This window comes from Lampris incognitus, chromosome 2 (assembly GCF_029633865.1).
Source record: "Lampris incognitus isolate fLamInc1 chromosome 2, fLamInc1.hap2, whole genome shotgun sequence".
NCBI classification, from domain to species: Eukaryota; Metazoa; Chordata; class Actinopteri; order Lampriformes; family Lampridae; genus Lampris; species Lampris incognitus.
In genome coordinates, this window is record NC_079212.1 from 135,095,792 (window position 1) to 135,115,060 (window position 19,269).

General features: G+C 45.2%; 1 protein-coding gene across 2 annotated transcripts in view; it reads left to right on the plus strand.

The window, feature by feature from the left end:
• LOC130107815 (TOX high mobility group box family member 2-like) overlaps positions 1–10,844 on the plus strand; it is a 69,813-nt gene extending 58,969 nt beyond the window's left edge. For both annotated transcript variants that reach the window (XM_056274577.1, XM_056274578.1), the window contains 3 exons: positions 5,320–5,730; positions 6,130–6,278; positions 8,308–10,844. In XM_056274577.1, the coding sequence (XP_056130552.1) occupies positions 5,320–5,730; positions 6,130–6,278; positions 8,308–8,350 (603 nt within the window). In that variant the 3' untranslated portion in view covers positions 8,351–10,844. The remainder of the gene's footprint in view (positions 1–5,319; positions 5,731–6,129; positions 6,279–8,307) is intronic.
• Positions 10,845–19,269: the final 8,425 nt, after the last annotated feature.

Here is a 19,269-nt window from a genome sequence, read left to right on the forward strand (position 1 = left end):
CGGGCAGGATTTGGCTGTGGAGATGGGACTTTCACAAAGGAGCCAACTCAGGGTCAGCTCTTTTAAGTGTAACGTGGTTATTAACAGGGCTGCCAACCCTCACGCATTGACTGTGAGATTCGCGTAATTGACACTTTTCACATGCTCTCACGCCACACGTCCATTTTCTCATGCAGTGAAAAACAAACTAATAACTGTCTTTATGCATGCTCAATAATCCAGGTAAAATCACAGAAAGGTGAATCAGTTCATCTGGACACAATGTTTAGTGGGAGAAACGTTTCATCACTCATCCAAGTGACCTCCTCAGTCTCAACTGACTGCAGGTATCCCCACCCTTATAAACAGCACAGTTGCATAGTGACCGAAACCAACTATTGGTTTCACATGCAAATGGACGTGACCACCAACTAGAGTTTCAGTGGCCATATGAACTGTTCACAGAGGATTGGGGAATAGTTGAAATCACAGCATTGTAAGTTGGTGACAGATGTACTTTACTGTTGCCTTCGAACCCAAAACATGCTGTGCCAGAAACTGGTGCACCCCAAGGATCGGGTCCCTCGGCACAACAGAGCACTATCATGTATGCTGTTAAGTACCAGGAGGATTGCTGTGACTTGCACATCGGGGAAACCAAACAGACGCTGGCCAAGAGGATGGCACAACACAGAAGAGCTAACACGGCAGGCCACGACTCCACAGTCTACACCCATCTACAGGCCGGTGGCCACTCCCCTTTGAGGATGAGGATGTGCACGTCCTTGATAGGGAGGAATGCTGGTTTGAACTGGGACTCAAAGAGGTCATCTATGTGAAGAGGGAACGACCATCCCTTAACCGGGGCGGGGGGGGGCTAAGGGTACATCTGTCGCCATCTTACAATGCTGTGATTTCAACTATTCCCCAGTCCTCTGTGAATAGCACAGCCACTGAAACTCTAGGTAATGGTCACGGCAGTTTGCATGTGAAACTGATCGTTGGCTTCAGTCATTGTGCAGCTGTGCTGTTTATAAGGGTGGGGATACCTGCAGTCAGTTGAGACTGACGAGATCACTTGGATGAGTGATAAAACGTTTCTCCCATTAAGTTAAACATTGTGTCCAGATGAACTGATTCACCTGTCTGTGACACTCATAACTGTTGATGTGAAAAGAGGACACTGACAGCAGCGCACGGACAGACAAGACAGAGCAGCACAGCACAACAGCAGCACTGTGCAGCAGCTAGATATTCAGACCATCGAGGGAAAGTGAAACATATGCACAGATCTATTATATTGTAATTTATTCCCATGCATGCTGCTCATAGTAATCTCAGTCAGCGTCTCTCCCTCTCCTCTAGCGCTGTGCACATGCAGGCAGGCCTGCGACTTACTGCCACTGTATGAAATAGCCATTCTTCCAATAATAATTTCCTGTCCTGATCCACCTAGTTATATATACTGTTCTTGGTGCATTCTTGGTTTTCATAGCACCCTCAATCTAATCTAGACTGGTACAGTTGGATTTTTCTTGACTTTGTTTTAAATTACACTTTTTTGTTATTCTGACATATACACACACAGGAGGCAGTATATATAATTTTGTTAAAAGAAACACTCAACGATAGGAAAAGTGCTCAACAAATAAGGAGCAAAATAATCCAGTGATTCAAGTAAATTCTTTATGAGACAGTACAAGCCTGTTTCATGCCATAAGCAATCATCAGCTGTATATATATATATAGAGAGAGAGAGAGAGAGAGAGAGAGAGAGAGAGAGAGAGAGAGAGAGAGAGAGAGAGAGAGAGAGAGAGAGAGAGAGATAGCGTTTTTTTCCTCCGGAAACTCTCAATGGAGAGTAAGCGTTCTCATCAAATGAGGAGTAGAATATTAAGTCAAGTCAAGTCAATTTTATTTGTATTGCCCAGTATCACAAATTACAAATTTGCCTCAGTGGGCTTTACAGCAACACAACATCTTGTCCTTAGACCCTCTCATCGGATAAGGAACAACTCCCTAACAGGGAGAAAAAATAAGAGGAGACTTTAGGGAGAGCAACAGAGGAGGGATCTCTCTCCCAAGACGGACAATGCGCAATGGATGTTGTGTGTACACAACTTACAGAATGAAACATTGAAAGAGGATAAACAGAATTATAATGAAATTATAAAATTTATGAAGAATATGATGCACAGGATGCCGAGCGGTGTCCAGACGCCACCGGAAAACCCCATGACCCAAGCCGCGTGACCAGCATCACCATGTGAAAAAGATCTATATGGGATATATAAAAAGAAAATGTGATGAGGGGAATGCCAAGCAGCGTCCAGGTGGCAACCACCGTCAGCATGGAGACCTAGGAGGAGGACCGACTGCACGTGCACACAAGGGAGACTCACATGACACCATTCACACAGAAAAAGAGAAAGGAGAAGACTTTATTCAGAGAGAGAGAAAAGACATGAGAGAAGAGAACAGTTTGCAATAGTCATTAGCCGTAATCAATTAAATCATCAATTAGTCATAATCTAGACGCTATAATCTCGTCGGCAGCTCCACAAACTTCCATTACATTGATAATTGTCATTCCGGTTGTGTAAAACCCATCAGATTAAAAAATTCCAGTGTAGCTGCAGTGATTGTAGGGGGTCCAAGAACACCTTGAAAAAGGGAAAACATTCACAACACAGTAGGTAGGCTAATGCTAATGGTTCCGAACAAATTTATTCTACCATCACATAACCAGTTAATCTTGCTTCCATCTTTGTAACGTTTGCAAAATATGGCACATTAACAGTGTGTGACGCCGAAACCTCGTGCAGCATAGCTGTGGCCATTGTCCTTACTGTGGCCGTCCACCACACTGACAGACAGCTCACACTGAGGGAATAACATGCAGGGAACTGAAAAGCGCCATGACGAGGAGATGTTGGCAGCTAAGTAAGACATTGTTCTGCAATGACAACTATTCAATGACATTAAGAGTAGATCAACTACACATTTCCAAGGTATATTTAATAATTTCTTGTGTCAGTAACTGGTCTCTATATGTGTATGTTGAGTGAGGGTAGGTAAACAACTTGACCTTCATGTGTGAGGCATGAAGTGCATACACATTGGAATTAAATTCAGTTACTGGGAGCGGATCTAATCAGCTCTACGCCAAAACATTAACCTTCTGAATGGCCACAACTTCCTCTGGGACACGCCGGCTCCGATCTGTGAATAGGAAACATCAAGTGCAAATTATTTGGAATTTCCTCTTGTGTGACTTTTCTTCCAAAGATGTAGATTTCTATACCTATTATATTGTTATACAGCTGCCTGGTTGCTTGTTATTGTATTAATAATGAAATCAATTCATTAATAAAGTGAACAAGATTATTTTTGTTCCCAAAGACTCCAGTTAAGAGAACATCCAGTCAGTTCATCGTGATCCACTTCTGCAGGCTGGACAGTTGTCATTACTCAAACAATATCACAAATACTGTAAATCTCAAATATGTTATTTTTATTTTCATCAATTAAATTTAGACACAGACACATACAGTAAAATATAATACAGCACTACAATACAATTGATCCACCCCCAGTAACTGAATTTAATTCCAATAAGAAACCAGTAAAATGTTCAATTTCTCACATTTACAACAAACCAAATTTCATGAAACTCGGTTCAGAATTTAGCAAGGTGCACTCGATTTTGTAGTGAAGTCTGCATCCCTCTGTACACGTTGTTTACTAGCTGATCTTAACCGCCCCACAATGGCGACTACGCAGACGCTCATCAAATCACCAACACAGTATCTACGTTTTTATATCTATGTGCATACACATGTATATTAATAATAATATTGAATTAAACTTATATAGCGCTTTTCTAATAGGATGGAGCTGTTTGGCTTACACAGGTAAATCATGCTAACGCAAACACATTTACTCACATTAACATTACCACATCTTTTGCTATCTTTTGAACAAAAAATATTGAAAAATAAAATTTAAAAGATTAATTTAAAAATTTACCAAAACTTAGTTTTAATTTTAAATTCAAAATTAAAATTGTTTTTAATTTAATAAAAAAATTTGATATCTTGAACAAAAGTGGAGGTATGTGCCTCTTCCGTGACTTTCTGCTGTCGTAAAGGAAGTGACGTACTTGATTCGTCAGGACCCTTCTGCAAACCCCATTGGTTCACAGAACTAGGGCCTCAGGAGGGAGGTCTACAGTCGCACCCTTCTCCACGAGCTAGCAAAAAGCAACACACACATGAAAACTAGATTTGTCAAGATACACAAAAAAGGCAGAAAAGGCATAACTCAGTAGAGTGAATACAGTAGATAAACTAACAATACGTTTAACGCAATAAAGACGAGGAAGAATAAATAAAAATTATAAAGAAAATGTAGCAGAACGTGAGGCGAGGAGTAGTCGATCCCACGCAGTTTTTGTTTCCGGATGATGAAGTGTACGTACTGTAAGTTCTCTGACGTGTGTCACCCTCAAATGTCGCCTCGAGATCAAATGAGAAACCAACAAACTGTCTTCCACCACTCCATGACACGCACCCACCCTTCCTTTTCTTCCCCCTCCTTTCCAGCCGTTCTTCAGCATTTCATTTTCCACTTGACCCTGCAAATATATCGCCCCCTCTGCTTTTTTTTCCCCATCCCTCCATCCCTCCATCCCTCCTCATTGATTATTTTTGGTGGTTCTGAGGGAGAGATGTGAGTCATTACTAAGTAGCAGACAGCCATACATCACCTCAGCTAGCTTGACAGTTAATGAGAAAGACTGGACGTATTTCATACACACACACACACACACACACACACACACACACACACACACACACACACACACACACACATATATATATATGCCAAGAGAAAGGGAGAGAGAGGAAGTGTGTGTGTGTGTGTGTGTGTGTGTGTGTGTCTGTGTCTGTGTCTGTGTCTGTGTGTGTGTGTGAAAAAGTGTTTGGAGGCATCTCTCTTATTCCAGATGCAATTTTAGGAAACTGTACATATGCATTTCCAAGGATGTGACATTCAGCAGTAATTGTGTGTGTCTGTCAAATTGAATAACATAATAATAATGATAATAACAGCAACATTAACCCTACAACAGCATTTCTGTATCATAAATTATGATGTGTTTTTTTTTGTTTTTTGCTTAAATCTATTTTACTCTGATTATGTTTCACACGCTAAATGAGTAATGCAAAAGTCATCCATAATTAATTAAGCCAGATATTATTATTGATCCCTAAGGGCTCATACATTGTTCTGTTTATAATTAGAGTTTTGTTATTTACTTCCTCGCTCCCTCTCTAGACGTACAACGACCCTGGGGAGACCAAAAGCTCCCAGACGAGCCAGCCTTCACCCCACATGATGTCCGCCAACCCCCCTCTCTACAGTGTGCCAGCTCCTCCGCAGGCCTCCTCGCCGTACCTGGGGCCAGGGGCCTTCCCGCTCACCGACCTGCAGAGCTACGCAGGACACGCCCCCCGCCACGCCCTGTCGCGGACCCTTAGCCAATCGCAGATGCTGCCCAGCATTAGTGCCTCTCCCCCCTCCTCCTTCCAGATCAGCCCACCGCTGCACCCCCACCAGCAGCTCTCCCTGCACCAGAGCTCCCTCCTCAACCAGCCAATCCGCATGCAGCAGGTCCAGTCCCAGCCAATCATCTCTCACCAGATGGGGCTGCAGGCCTCCCTTCACTCCCCGCCCCCCGGGCAGCAGGTGAGGCTCCAGGGAGCCGCTTTGAGTAACGTGCTAACGGGACGCTAACCGATTAAAACAGTTTGGCATTTCTGCTGATAAAAGAAATGTATGCCCTGGATTCACTCCCTCTTATTCTCTCCCCCTCCCACTCTGTCTGTTTGTCTGTCTATCCACCTATCGTCTGTCTGTCTGTCCACCTATCGTCTGTCTGTCTGTCCACCTATCTATGTATTGATCTATCTTTCCTGCTGCATCTCACTCTTTCACTCTGTCTTTTCTTTCCAATGCATAAACATGCATGGTACACTTTGCTCTCTCTCTCTTTCTCTCTCTCTCTCTCTCTCTCTCTCTCTCTCTCTCTCTCTCTCTCTCTCTCTCTCTCTGTCTGTCTGTCTGTCTGTCTGTCTGTCTGTCCAGACTTTCTCCCACCTCCAGTCAGAGTATCAGAAGAGTGTCGGCGGCCCCCAGTCTCCAGGAGCCCCTGGTCCCGGTCCGGGCCCCGGAGTGCCGCAGGGCCACGACTGGGATGGTGAATACTGCAATCGGGAGTGTGGCAACCACTGCAGGTCAGTGGAGACGGAAGGAAATGTTGTTTTCTAGTGTCCTCTGTGGTCTCTAACGCTAAAATTATACACAAATTTTTAAAATCAGAAAATAACAAAAATACCATACAGGCTTTAATGATATCTGGCTGTGGAGATTTTTTTGTTATCTTATTTTTGTCAGAGACAAAATATTATGTAAAACATTTTTGAAAAAAGTTCAAGTCAAGATCACAGGATTCTGTTTTTATAAATGGTGTTTTTTGCTAAAAGTGTGATGTTGTGTTGTGACGTTTTGTCAGCTATTTCATGCCTAATCGAAATCTACACAAGAAGTCACTTTGGAGTAATCATATTCTGTCATGTCAGCAGTCTCCTGCTAATTCAAAATATATTAAAATGTAAAAAAAGTTGTTGAGAGGTGTCGGCGCCATCCCAGTGCGATAGGGAGGGACAGCTGGCCTGGTAATGGAGAGATAATACGGCTCGTCATGTGTTTGTCAGACGACAGAGGAAAACAGATGTACCAAACCGAGGGTTTTTTTTTCTCTCTTTGTGATTGTTCTAAACGGCCTGGCAGGCTTTTCACTTCTGCATAAATCTGCAACTTTAAAAGATGTTTACGGCCTGTGGATTGTGCTGGGGGGAAAACTGCTAATGCCATGACTTTCAGTATTTTAGCAGTTTGCAGAAGTCTTTCAGTCAGTCTCACACACCGCCATCTACACAGTGCCCATCATGATGCTGGTTGTCCGTCATGATGCTGGTTGTCCATCATGATGCTGGTTGTCCGTCATGATGCTGGTTGTCCGTCATGATGCTGGTTGTCCGTCATGATGTCGGTTGTCCATCATGATGCTGGTTGTCCATCATGATGTCGGTTGTCCATCATGATGCTGGTTGTCCATCATGATGCTGGTTGTCCGTCATGATGCTGGTTGTCCATCATGATGCTGGTTGTCCATCATGATGCTTGTTGTCCATCATGATGTCGGTTGTCCATCATGATGCTGGTTGTCCATCATGATGCTGGTTGTCCGTCATGATGCCGGTTGTCCATCATGATGCCGGTTGTCCATCATGACGCTGGCTGTCCAGCCCCTCGTTGGTCATGTTCATATTTTCACCAGAACAAAAGCTGTAGTCAGATTCAACTTTCCATGTCTAAAAACCTTGAACACAATAAAAAAATATATACTATATATTAGTAAATTACTAATATGGTGCTTTTTTTATACCTTTATCGATCTGCTCTCTGTTGTCTGAACACCTGTGAGGGTGTGGTCCAGTCCTCATTAATATTCATGAGCTGACCTTTGAGTGACAAGTGCAAGCAAGAGTTTGCAGTAAGGGTGGGTGGGGTTTCATATCTCGATGACTTGATCTGATTGGCTGTATGTAAATGAGTGTCTGATGACATCATGACTATCAGGAAAAAAAGATTTGAGTGAGAGAAGCTGACCTAGGGGGCGCTGTTTTAAAAAGAGAAAACTAGACAAACTGGGTTCTAGCAGGAGACGGTACAAAGTGCCTGATGGTTAAAGCGATAAGTGATGTTAGAAAATACTCTTGTTTAGAGTCTGGCCCACCTTTAATAAGAAACACACCTTCTTCCTGTCTGAGGTGAAGACGTGAGGACCGTTAGAAGTTGCAACAGTCTCACACTCGTGGATTCAGTACAGCTTTAATTCAACGGGTGTTTCGCCAGGTCAGCGGGCTTCATCAGGATTTTGACATTAAAATTCACAAAAGACCCGAAAAGGCTGATTCCGGCCCTGGTCTCACCCGCCGCCGACGTCACAAGTGTCCATCAGCTATGCGTTGTTTTCCTTCCACACTCCTGTCAGAAGACGTCACAGCTGCAGGAACAATGCTCTTTACACACATTTCTGCAATAAATAATAAACAACGTAGTCAGCATCTGTTACACCCCAGCCAATTACCGCCGCGCACCGTCTGACAAAATGACATGATACTGATGTGTGTACTGTTACATGCACTCGTACCTTCATTAATAACCACACGTGGGCCTCTGTCTGTGTTTCTCAACCAGCGGCAGCATGATAGCCAGGGACAAGCCGCTCTACCTCACCTGAAGACGAAGATGAAGATCGTGGGCTGTCAACAAAACACACAACGACACTGGGGAGTCTACTCTCAACTGCCCCCCCTCCCCCACTCTTCCCCTCCCCCCTACCGTACCCATGCTTACATACACATTGACACAAATACATGCGTACATCCACAAACACACATGTACACACACACACACATACATACATACACACATACATACATACATACATACACGCACACGCATGCACTCCGCCTTCGCGACACCACCACCACCACCTTGGTTTGTTTTTTTTGTCAACGCAACGACGATTCCTCGCAGTTTCTTTACAGATTTATGAAGTTTTGTTTTTTTTTCTGCACCATTTACCACAGCAGTGGTCCTCTTGCTGTTTCTGTTTGCTAAGCACTTAGAAAATAACCCCCCCCCACCCACTACCACCACCCCACCCACACCACCCAACCCGCCTCCCCTGGTTTGCTGTCAAGAGTTGTGTGTCTATCTGCCCCCCCACCCCCACTCCACCCCCCTTCCTTTCCAAAAACCAGGCAGGGCTGTAGAGTCTCACCATGGATGTCCCCTCAGGGACCCCCGTACAGCTTTAATTAGAATGGGAAGAGAAGAAGAACCTTCTTCTTTAATCATTTTTAATTTCCTTTTGTGTGCGTGTTTGTTTGTTTTTCTCTCGTTGTCTTGTTGTTGCTGTTTTATTTATTTTTGCCTCTTTTTTTTTTTTAATCTTTCTCTCCCTCTCTTTCTTTCTTTTTTTCTGTTTTTTCTTTGCCAGTAAGCACGTTGGGCCCCGTTCCTGTAAGGGAGGCATTAACTTTTAGTAGGTTCCCTCGCCGGGCCCTTCGTGTTACAGTAGCCTTGCTGAAGGGCCCCCCCCCACCCCCCACCCGCAACCTAGTACAGAAAAGCTGGGACGGAGAAAAAGAAGCGGAAAACAAAAACAAAAGCATCTTTTGTAATGTGGAAGGACCCGCGGGGGTCTGCGGAGCTGTCACAGTGTGATTGTAAATATCACTTTTATGGGATCAAATTGGGGATTTGAGGTCCAGATAGACTTGTTTCTCATTCAATATTACATGTGGGTCATCAGTTTGTATCTCAAAATATATTGTGCGTGCATATGTGCATGTGTGCGTGTTTGTGTGTGTGTGTGTGCATGTGTATGTGTGTGTGTGTGTGTGTGTGTGTGTATGAGTGCAGGCAGGCACATATGAATGTATGGACACGTTAGTATTACTGCATTCACAATGAGTATTTTGGGTGTGCAATGGTGTGTGTGTGTTTGAATGTATGAGTGTGTGTTTGTGTATGTGTGTGTGTGCATGTATGCACCCACGCGCGCGCATGTGCACACACACACACACACACACACACACACCCCCCCGTGCGCGGGCGGGCATGTTTCGGTGTTTGGGATTGTGTCGCGAGTTTGAGGGGCCTCGTGCAGCTGGGTTTCAGAGGAGCGCTTGGCACACTCCATCTCACATTAGATCTGTGCTCACTGGTGTGTGTTCTTTTCCAATAAACTCCAATCTAAAACTGAATACAGAAGATGTGTCCTGCAGACGACTAAATGGAAAGAGCCAGGTGAGAGATGGACGGGGAGAGTGATAGACGAGGGGAGAGAGAGACAGCGTTGGAGGGAGGGGGAAAAAAGGAGAAGGCGTGAGATAAAAATGAAAGAAGGCGAGAGTCACGCAGGTGTACTGCCTCAAAATCCCCCTCTGCCCACACCCCCTTGTTTCTCTCTCTCCCTCTCTCTCTCCCCCTCTCTCTCTCTCTCTCTCCCCCTCTCTCTCTCTCTTTCTTCTCTGCTGGTAAATGTCAGTCTCCCCTCTTCCGCGGTGCAGAGGTGAGCTCGTGGGCTATGTGAATGGAGCCGTCACATCCACACGCCGGTGAACCGAGAAGTTTCTAGTAGGGTCTCTTAGGTGTTGGGTTGTGTTGAACTCATCTTTTCTTTTTTCTTTTCTTTTTTTAAGTTTTTTGTGATTAATATGAATGCATTTTGTTGACAAAGGCATCTGTTTTTATCTCTTACTGTAGCATAATTTCAGTTTTAGTTGTAACAGGAATATAACATTTTAAGTTGTGTATAAACCTGCCAATTGTAGTTTTATTTGTAAAGCCAGTAATGATAAATATTTTAAATGGTTATCAACCTTTTTTTTTTTTTTTTTTTTGCAATTTGCCCATCGGCCATTTGACAGGTTTCCTTATTTATGAAAGAAATGAGTTTTTTTTTTTGCTTCTTATGATAGAGGTGCATTTTTATTCTAATTTTATTGTTTTTCAATTTGGTTTGAAAATAATAATGATCATGATGACGACGATGATGATGATGATGATGATGACGACGATGAGACGATGATGATGATGATGATGATGATGATCACAAATGGTGATGATTGCTTTATTTTTTACATCTTGGGGTGCTGGTCCTTTCTTTCCTTGCCAGCGGCATCAGTTTGTGTCACAACGCTTCTTTTATTTCAAAATCTGCATAATAATAATAATAATGATAATAATAATAAAAACAAATAAACAAAATGACCATTGTCTGATGCCTCTTAATTTCACAGTTGACTTTTGGTCTCCCTTCTTTTTGCACTTTTTTTTTTTGTAGCCCGGGTGACAAAACCATCACACCTTCTCCCGGACAGCCTAAGTGTTGTTTAGAAGCTGCGTTAACACATCCGGCATGTTGTGTCTTTCACTGCATTAGCATTTCAGAAGGTTGCACGTGCATTTTCATATTCATGCGAAGCTGGAGGCGCTGGACACCGTCAGCCCCGGCTAATTAGCCGTGTCTGTGCTGCGGATACTGGTCGCGGGTACTGGAGGTGAGTTGTCTTCCGCACGGGGGGAGCAGATGCGAGGAGGAGACGCTCGCTTTGCTCGTGGAAGTGTTGCACCGTGGGCGTCCGCGTGACACGGCGGAGAGGCGCGCGCGGCGCACAGACCCACCCAGGCTTCCGTCCAAATACTGATTTTTACACCAACTGCACCCAAGTCTTCTTGCGGCCTTTCTAGATGAGTGAGCGACAGACAGAATGGTGGGGAGGGGGGGAGACAGACAGAAAGGTGGGGGAGGGGGGGAGACAGACAGAAAGAGCGAGAGAGAGAGATGTGGAACTGTGAGGACCATTCCATTCGATGTTTTATTCATTTTACGTCCGCCAGCACAACTCTTCCTCTCTCTTCTTCTGCCGTGTTGACCTGGCAAACACACCATCATTGAACAGCTGGAACAGCTGCCCCTTTGTGATACCACACACACGTGACATGAAAATCACACTAATGCTTTCTTTCTAGATTTAAAAAAGAAAAAGGTTTGGGATTCAACCCCCCCCCCACCCCTGCCCTTATATGCGGTGTGTGAGTAATTTTATGTGCATATTTGCTGAGGATTGTTTCATGTTTCTGTGCGCGTCCGCGTGCGAGGGAAAATAGATGTGTTGATGCATTTTTCCCATGTATTTGGCTAATGCATCAACCCCCCCCTTTCTCACGCTCCCTCTCTCCCCCTCTCTCTCTCTCCACTCTCTCCCTCCATCTCTCTCCCCCTCCCTCCCTCCTCCTCTCCCACCCCCACTCGCTCTCGCTCCATCCCTCCCTCCCCCTCTCTCTCTCCACTCTCTCGCTCCCTCTCTCTCTCTACTCTCTCTCTCCCCCTCACTCCCTCCCCCTCTCTCTCTCACTCCCTCCCTCCCTCCCCGTCTCTCTCCCTCCCTCCCCCCCTCTCGCTCCCTCTCTCTCCCCCTCCCTCCCCCCCTCTCTCCCCCTCTCTCTCTCCACTCTCTCGCTCCCTCCCCCTCTCTCCCTCTCTCTCTATCTCTCCCCTCTCTCGCCCCCCCCCCCGTAGAGGAACATACAAAACTGGTTCAATGCATATGCATCACAATAATAATCCATTCTCATGATTCACCTGCCTCCCCCCTCTCACTCCTGAGACAGCGTTTCTCTCACGGTGCAGGTTGTGCGTCCACAGCCAGGCCAGCAGGACTGTCCTCACCACTATATATATATATATATATATATATATATATATATATATATATATATATATATATATATATATATATATATATACACACACACACGTACACACCAGACAGTAGTGAGAGGAGAGACGGTATCAACATGGCACTTGTGTCGGTGCCCTTACTCCCCTCCCTTGTCTCAGAGTCAAAGTCATGAGGGGCAACGCAGAACCAAAACCTGCAATTTATGGATGGAGGACGCCACCGACAAGAGGTGCGTGTTACAGACCAGCCGAGTTTCCATGGATGTGAAAGGGCCACTGTTGCTGCAGAATGGCTGACGCAGGTAATAGCATGCTGTCTGAGAAGAAGAGGAAGTCAGCCTGGAAAATTCCTCCAGTAAGAACGAACACAGAACATCCACTTTGCTGTTTGTGTTAGCGTCGTGAATTTAGATCACAAAATGCAGAAACTGAAACCCCCATCAGGCACAAAGACGTATGTGGTTCCAGTCTCTTTCATTCTGGCCTTGGTTAGTCTGGCTGCGTGTGATCTAAATGGATGTTTCTGAGCTTTTTCACCTTGGTCCTATTTTCTCCTTAACTTGGTCGTGGTCCTTTAACCCATATTTTTGTTATTCTGTTGCTGATCGGAAAACAGTTGTCATCATCATCATCATCATAAACCATCGCTGGTGTATTGATGATCTGTTGTTACACACACACACACACACAAACACACATATATATATATATACAGAGAAAGAGAGAGAGATCTACATATGTGTGTATGTGTGTGTGTGTGTGTGTGTGTGTGTATATGTGTGTGTGTGTCTGTGTGTGTGTGTGTTTGTTGTTTTTCCAGATCTTCTGATCGAGAATTTATCAAACAATGGAAACTTCCAGCTAGCGACCGGCCTACACAATGTTGCACAACATGTCTTTTATATTTCCTCTTCAAGGGTTTTCTCTCTTGTTTTTTGTTCTTTTTCTTAATTTTCACTCGTTTGCCATGGCGACATAACTCACCGGCACTGGTTTCCAAGTCAACATGTATATCGTCTTATCCGGGCTGATTGCATGATTGGTTCTTTAAACTCAAGACTTAAGTGGAGGAGAAGGTCAGTGATGGCACACACACACACACACACACACACACACACACAGGGGCGGATCGTGCAGCAAACAGTCAGAAAGGTTTTCAGTTGCAACTTTGTTTCTGCGGTGCAGAGAGAGACAGAGGGGGGGGAGGGGGGGAGAGAGAGGGAGAGAGAGAGCAGGAAATGTGGGCGGTTTAAACAAGAAACGGGTTTCGCTATGTCTTTAGAAGGGGTTAGTTTTCTCTTTTTATGCTGATTATAAAGAATAAAAGTTCATCTCCATAACAATATGTGACCGCCGTGGAGATGAGACAACAGTGGATTGTGACAGGAAGTGAGGCCGAGTGGTGCATGTGGAGGTTTATTTACTGCGCACTCCTGTGTGTGTCTGTGTCCATTCTGTCTGTCCGTGCGCTCTGATGGAGGACATCCCGTCCGTCCATCATCCGAACCGCTCGGTCCTGCTCTCAGGGCCGCGGGGATGCTGGGCCTATCCCAGCAGTCAGTGGGCGGCAGGCGGGGAGACACCCTGGACAAGCCGCCGGGCCATCACACAGGGCTGTGTAGGACATGTGCTCTGCAAATACACACAACAATGCATTTCAACACCTAACTGCAGCAGACGTTTCAGTATTTACTTTAGATACCATAATGAACTCCAGTTTTATTGCACCAAAAATGAAAATTTCAACAGGAAAAAATATCATTAGGTTTCTCATACAGGTACACACATCCATATTGCCTGCCGCCACACACCTCCACCCAGCTCCCTCCCACTCTATCTGCTCGTTCATGGGTGATGTGCATGAAGACCTGCAGATGAGACACAGCAGGCGCGTTATTCCAGCGGCGTCCTGAAGCCTCCGTCACACACATTAGCGAAACCTCAGCCGAGACCGAGTCTTTATCTATGACTCGGTAACCCCAATTTGATCGTCTCAATATCGACCCGGCTGCTCGGCTCAGACCTGAGAAAATGGTCATTTTCACACGGCTTCTACTTTTTTGTTTGAGAAGTTTCGACGGCGTCTAAAGACGACGCTAGACGGGCTAAACATCCAGTAGAAGGCCTGCATGCAGGATTCTGTCAGGGAACTTGCTAAATGTACAAAGAGGAGCACCAACAAATGCATGCGGGGCAGAATTAGGCCGTTTCCCACTGATAATAGATATCCAGAAAAGATCACTTAAATTCTGGACGCCCTTTAAATCAAGTCCCCGCGACACATTGCCATTTAAAGCAATCCAAATCCAAGAGCTAGCAAAGAGTCCCGTCAGTCAGCTGGTTCTGAAACTAACTAACCCGTAACCGCTAACGCAGACGAGTTTCAGACCAGCGCTGCTCAGCAACCACAGATTACAGTACAGCAAATCATCACACAATGCAACAACTCATATCTGGAACACTGGGACACAAACGCCAAATTACAACACAAATTAGACTGTTATCGGGCCCGAAAGACAGAATACAAATGGGCCGACTGTCCCTCCACTGTCAGAGACAGCAAGCTGAGACACATCCTGACCAAGGACAGGCTCTCTGACCACAGTCCAGCCACTGAGAAGGGCAGACCCACAACAATCTGGGCTACCAAAAGAGCTACCAAAAGAGCTACCAAAAGAGGGAAAACCTTTTTATGCATAGCAGTACTAGCCTGTATCGTACGTCGCGCATTCATCAGCTGCCAATGTGATTCCATATATATCTATATCTATATATCTATATATATACACTACCGTTCAAAAGTTTGGGGTCACATTGAAATGTCCATATTTTTGAAGGAAAAGCACTGTACTGCTCAATGAAGATAACTTTAAACTAGTCTTAACTTTAAAGAAATACACTCTATACGTTGCTAATGTGGTAAATGACTATTCTAGCTGCAAATGTCTGGTTTTTGGTGCAATATCTACATAGGTGTATAGAGGCCCATTTCAAGCAACTATCACTCCAGTGTTCTAATGGTACAATGTGTTTGCTCATTGGCTCAGAAGGCTAATTGATGATTAGAAAACCCTTGTGCAATCATGTTCACACATCTGAAAACAGTTTAGCTCGTTACAGAAGCTACAAAACTGACCTTCCTTTGAGCAGATTGAGTTTCTGGAGCATCACATTTGTGGGGTCAATTAAACGCTCAAAATGGCCAGAAAAAGAGAACTTTCATCTGAAACTCGACAGTCTATTCTTGTTCTTAGAAATGAAGGCTATTCCATGTGAGAAATTGCTAAGAAATTGAAGATTTCCTACACCGGTGTGTACTACTCCCTTCAGAGGACAGCACAAACAGGCTCTAACCAGAGTAGAAAAAGAAGTGGGAGGCCGCGTTGCACAACTGAGCAAGAAGATAAGTACATTAGAGTCTCTAGTTTGAGAAACAGACGCCTCACAGGTCCCCAACTGGCATCTTCATTAAATAGTACCCGCAAAACACCAGTGTCAACATCTACAGTGAAGAGGCGGCTGCGGGATTCTGGGCTTCAGGGCAGAGTGGCAAAGAAAAAGCCATATCTGAGACTGACCAATAAAAGAAAAAGATTAAGATGGGCAAAAGAACACAGACATTGGACAGAGGAAGACTGGAAAAAAGTGTTGTGGACGGATGAATCCAAGTTTGAGGTGTTTGGATCACAAAGAAGAACGTTTGTGAGACGCAGAACAAATGAAAAGATGCTGGAAGAATGCCTGACGCCATCTGTTAAGCATGGTGGAGGTAATGTGATGGTCTGGGGTTGCTTTGGTGCTGGTAAGGTGGGAGATTTGTACAGGGTAAAAGGGATTCTGAATAAGGAAGGCTATCACTCCATTTTGCAACGCCATGCCATACCCAGTGGACAGCGCTTGATTGGAGCCAATTTCATCCTACAATAGGACAATGACCCTAAACACACCTCCAAATTGTGCAAGAACTATTTAGAGCAGAAGCAGGCAGCTGGTATTCTATCGGTAATGGAGTGGCCAGCGCAGTCACCAGATCTGAACCCCATTGAGCTGTTGTGGGAGCAGCTTGACCGTATGGTACGCAAGAAGTGCCCATCCAACCAATCCAACTTGTGGGAGCTGCTTCTGGAAGCGTGGGGTGCAATTTCTCCAGATTACCTCAACAAATTAACAGCTAGAATGCCAAAGGTCTGCAATGCTGTAATTGCTGCAAATGGAGGATTCTTTGACGAAAGCAAAGTTTGATGTAAAAAAAATCTTATTTCAAATACAAATCATTATTTCTAACCTTGTCAATGTCTTGACTCTATTTTCTATTCATTTCACAACATATGGTGGTGAATAAGTGTGACTTTTCATGGAAAACACAAAATTGTTTGGGTGATCCCAAACTTTTGAACGGTAGTGTATATAGATATATATATATGAAATCCAACTTAAAACTTTTTTAAAACTATTATTAAAACTTTATTAAATCTATTATTATTTAAATAAAATATAAATAAATAATTTAATAAAACTATTATTAAAACTTTTTTTCCCCTGTATCTGTGTTGATATTCCGCTCGTCATTAGTTGAGCACTTATAACACCATTGATGGTTTCGGAAAAAAAACGCTATATATATATATATATATATATGTGTGTGTGTGTGTGTGTGTGTGTGTGTGTGTGTGTGTGTGTATGTATATGTATGTATGTATGTGGTGTGTGTGTGTGATGCACAGGGCGTGTGTGATGCGTCAGTGCAGTAATACTGGGGTAGTAGTGCTTGTAGTTAGTGCATGCTGCATGCTGCTTCTGCTTGCTACTCTCTGCTCTCAGCTACTGCCGCCGGCTGGCCCTCTTTGTGGGGGTGAAAAGAGGAGCCGAGTGCGTAAGTCTCCCCTGCCGGTACATAGCCTTTCTACCGCCAAGACTCCTGCAGTGCCTCCTCGTGGCCACACACGGTAACTGGGTACCTTGCGGTCCCTGGCTAAACTGTAGGGGATCTCGGAGCTACAGTGGTCCACAGAGGTCTAATGCGCAGGCCCATGTGAAGTGGATACGCCCTGGCATTGACCAACCACTGTCCCACTGCCTTGTGGGTAAGTGTAGGACGACAAAGGCTAGGGGAGCGCACACCCTGAGAGAAAAGCAATGTGCATGGCGGCGCACGATAGGCGGTCCTCTGACAGACTGGAGCTCCGGCAGCCTCCTGCAGCTGTGGAAGAGTGCTGGTCGTCTTGGGCCCCCCTTGCCACCAGATCCCACCCTCTCACAGTGAAGAAGTGCTGCTGGGACATGCGCACCCCCAGCGGCACTGTAAATAATCTCTTTGCGCAGGTATCCACCTCTGCCTCGGTGAGACCAGCAACCGGAATATGGATCAAAGTCTGGTGGCGATGGGGTGTCTGGTGATGGGAGCAGGTATGAATGCACTGGAAGCTCCTAATCAGACCCCTGCACGCCAGCTGCACAGGGCTATTCATGGTCGCCAGCAGCTGGGCTTGAGTGGCAGCTGCTCTCGGCAGACCCCTGTGTGTCTGAGCAGCCCTATTTAGGAGCCACACTGCTCACCCCAACTGGGGAGGGGCCTAGAAAAGGTGGCTTAAACATTGCCCACTCAAAACATCCTGGATAGGCTACCGCACCTATCGGGACATTCCTCTCTGCGGTCGAAATTAAAAAAAAGAAAATAATTCCCTTTAAACTGGCAACATGGAACATAAGAACTCTGCTGGACGTTAATGCTGAAAGACCTCAGCGAAGGACTGCACTAATTGCAGCGGAACTCAATCGCTACAATATTGACATTGCTGCACTCAGTGAAACCAGGTTCCTGGATGAAGGCTCCCTGAAGGAGGACACCTACACCTTCTTCTGGAAGGGATACCCTGCAGGAGGACAACATCAGCATGGTGTGGGATTTGCAATAAAAAACAGCCTCCTACCAAGACTCACTGAAACACCGATTGGCATAAGTGAAAGGCTCATGTCACTCAGGATCCCTCTGGCCAAGAAACGTTATGCCACCCTCCTAGGTGCCTATGCACCAACACTGCCATCAGAGGATGACGTAAAGGACCGCTTCTACCAGTCACTAGATGAGGCTCTCCGTCATATACCCAAGGAGGACAAGATCTTTTTGCTGGGCGATTTCAATGCCAGAGTGGGGAAAGACAACAAGGTGTGGAGTGGTGTCATTGGTGGGCATGGCATTGGGAAAGTCAATGCAAATGGACTGCGCCTCCTAAGCCTCTGTGCTGAGCATGGCTTGACCATCACAAACACCCTCTTCCAATTAAAAAATAAGCACAAAACATCCTGGATGCACCCAAGCTCCAAACATTGGCACCTATTGGACTACATCATTGTGAGACGTGCTGATACAAAAGACGTCTTACTCACTCGTGCAATGAGAGGTGCCGAGTGCTGGACAGATCACCGGCTCATTATGACCAGGCTCCAGGTGGAGGTACGCCCTGCTGTTCGTCTCCAAAGGTCAGGAAAGAAGAGGCTTGACTGTACCCGGCTAGAAAAGGCTGAGGTCCAGAACAATCTCCGCCTCTCTCTGGCTGAAAACCTGGAAGACATTGAGCTTCTCTTGAGCACGGATGGTTCCATTGACAGGAAATGGTCTTCCGTGAGCTCCAGACTCTACAAGGCAGCATCCCAATCCATCGGTTACAAGAGCAGAAAAAACCAGGACTGGTTCAATGACAACACAGGCACAATAACTTCCATACTCAAAGGCATGCATAAAGCACAGAGTGCTGTCCTCAACAATCCCACATGAGCTACACTCCGGCAACAATGGCAAGCATCCAGGAGAGAGGTGCAGTCAAAATTGCGTGCCCTGCAGAATGAGTGGTGGATATCGAAGGCAAATTAAATACAATCCCATGCCGATAGAAATGATATGC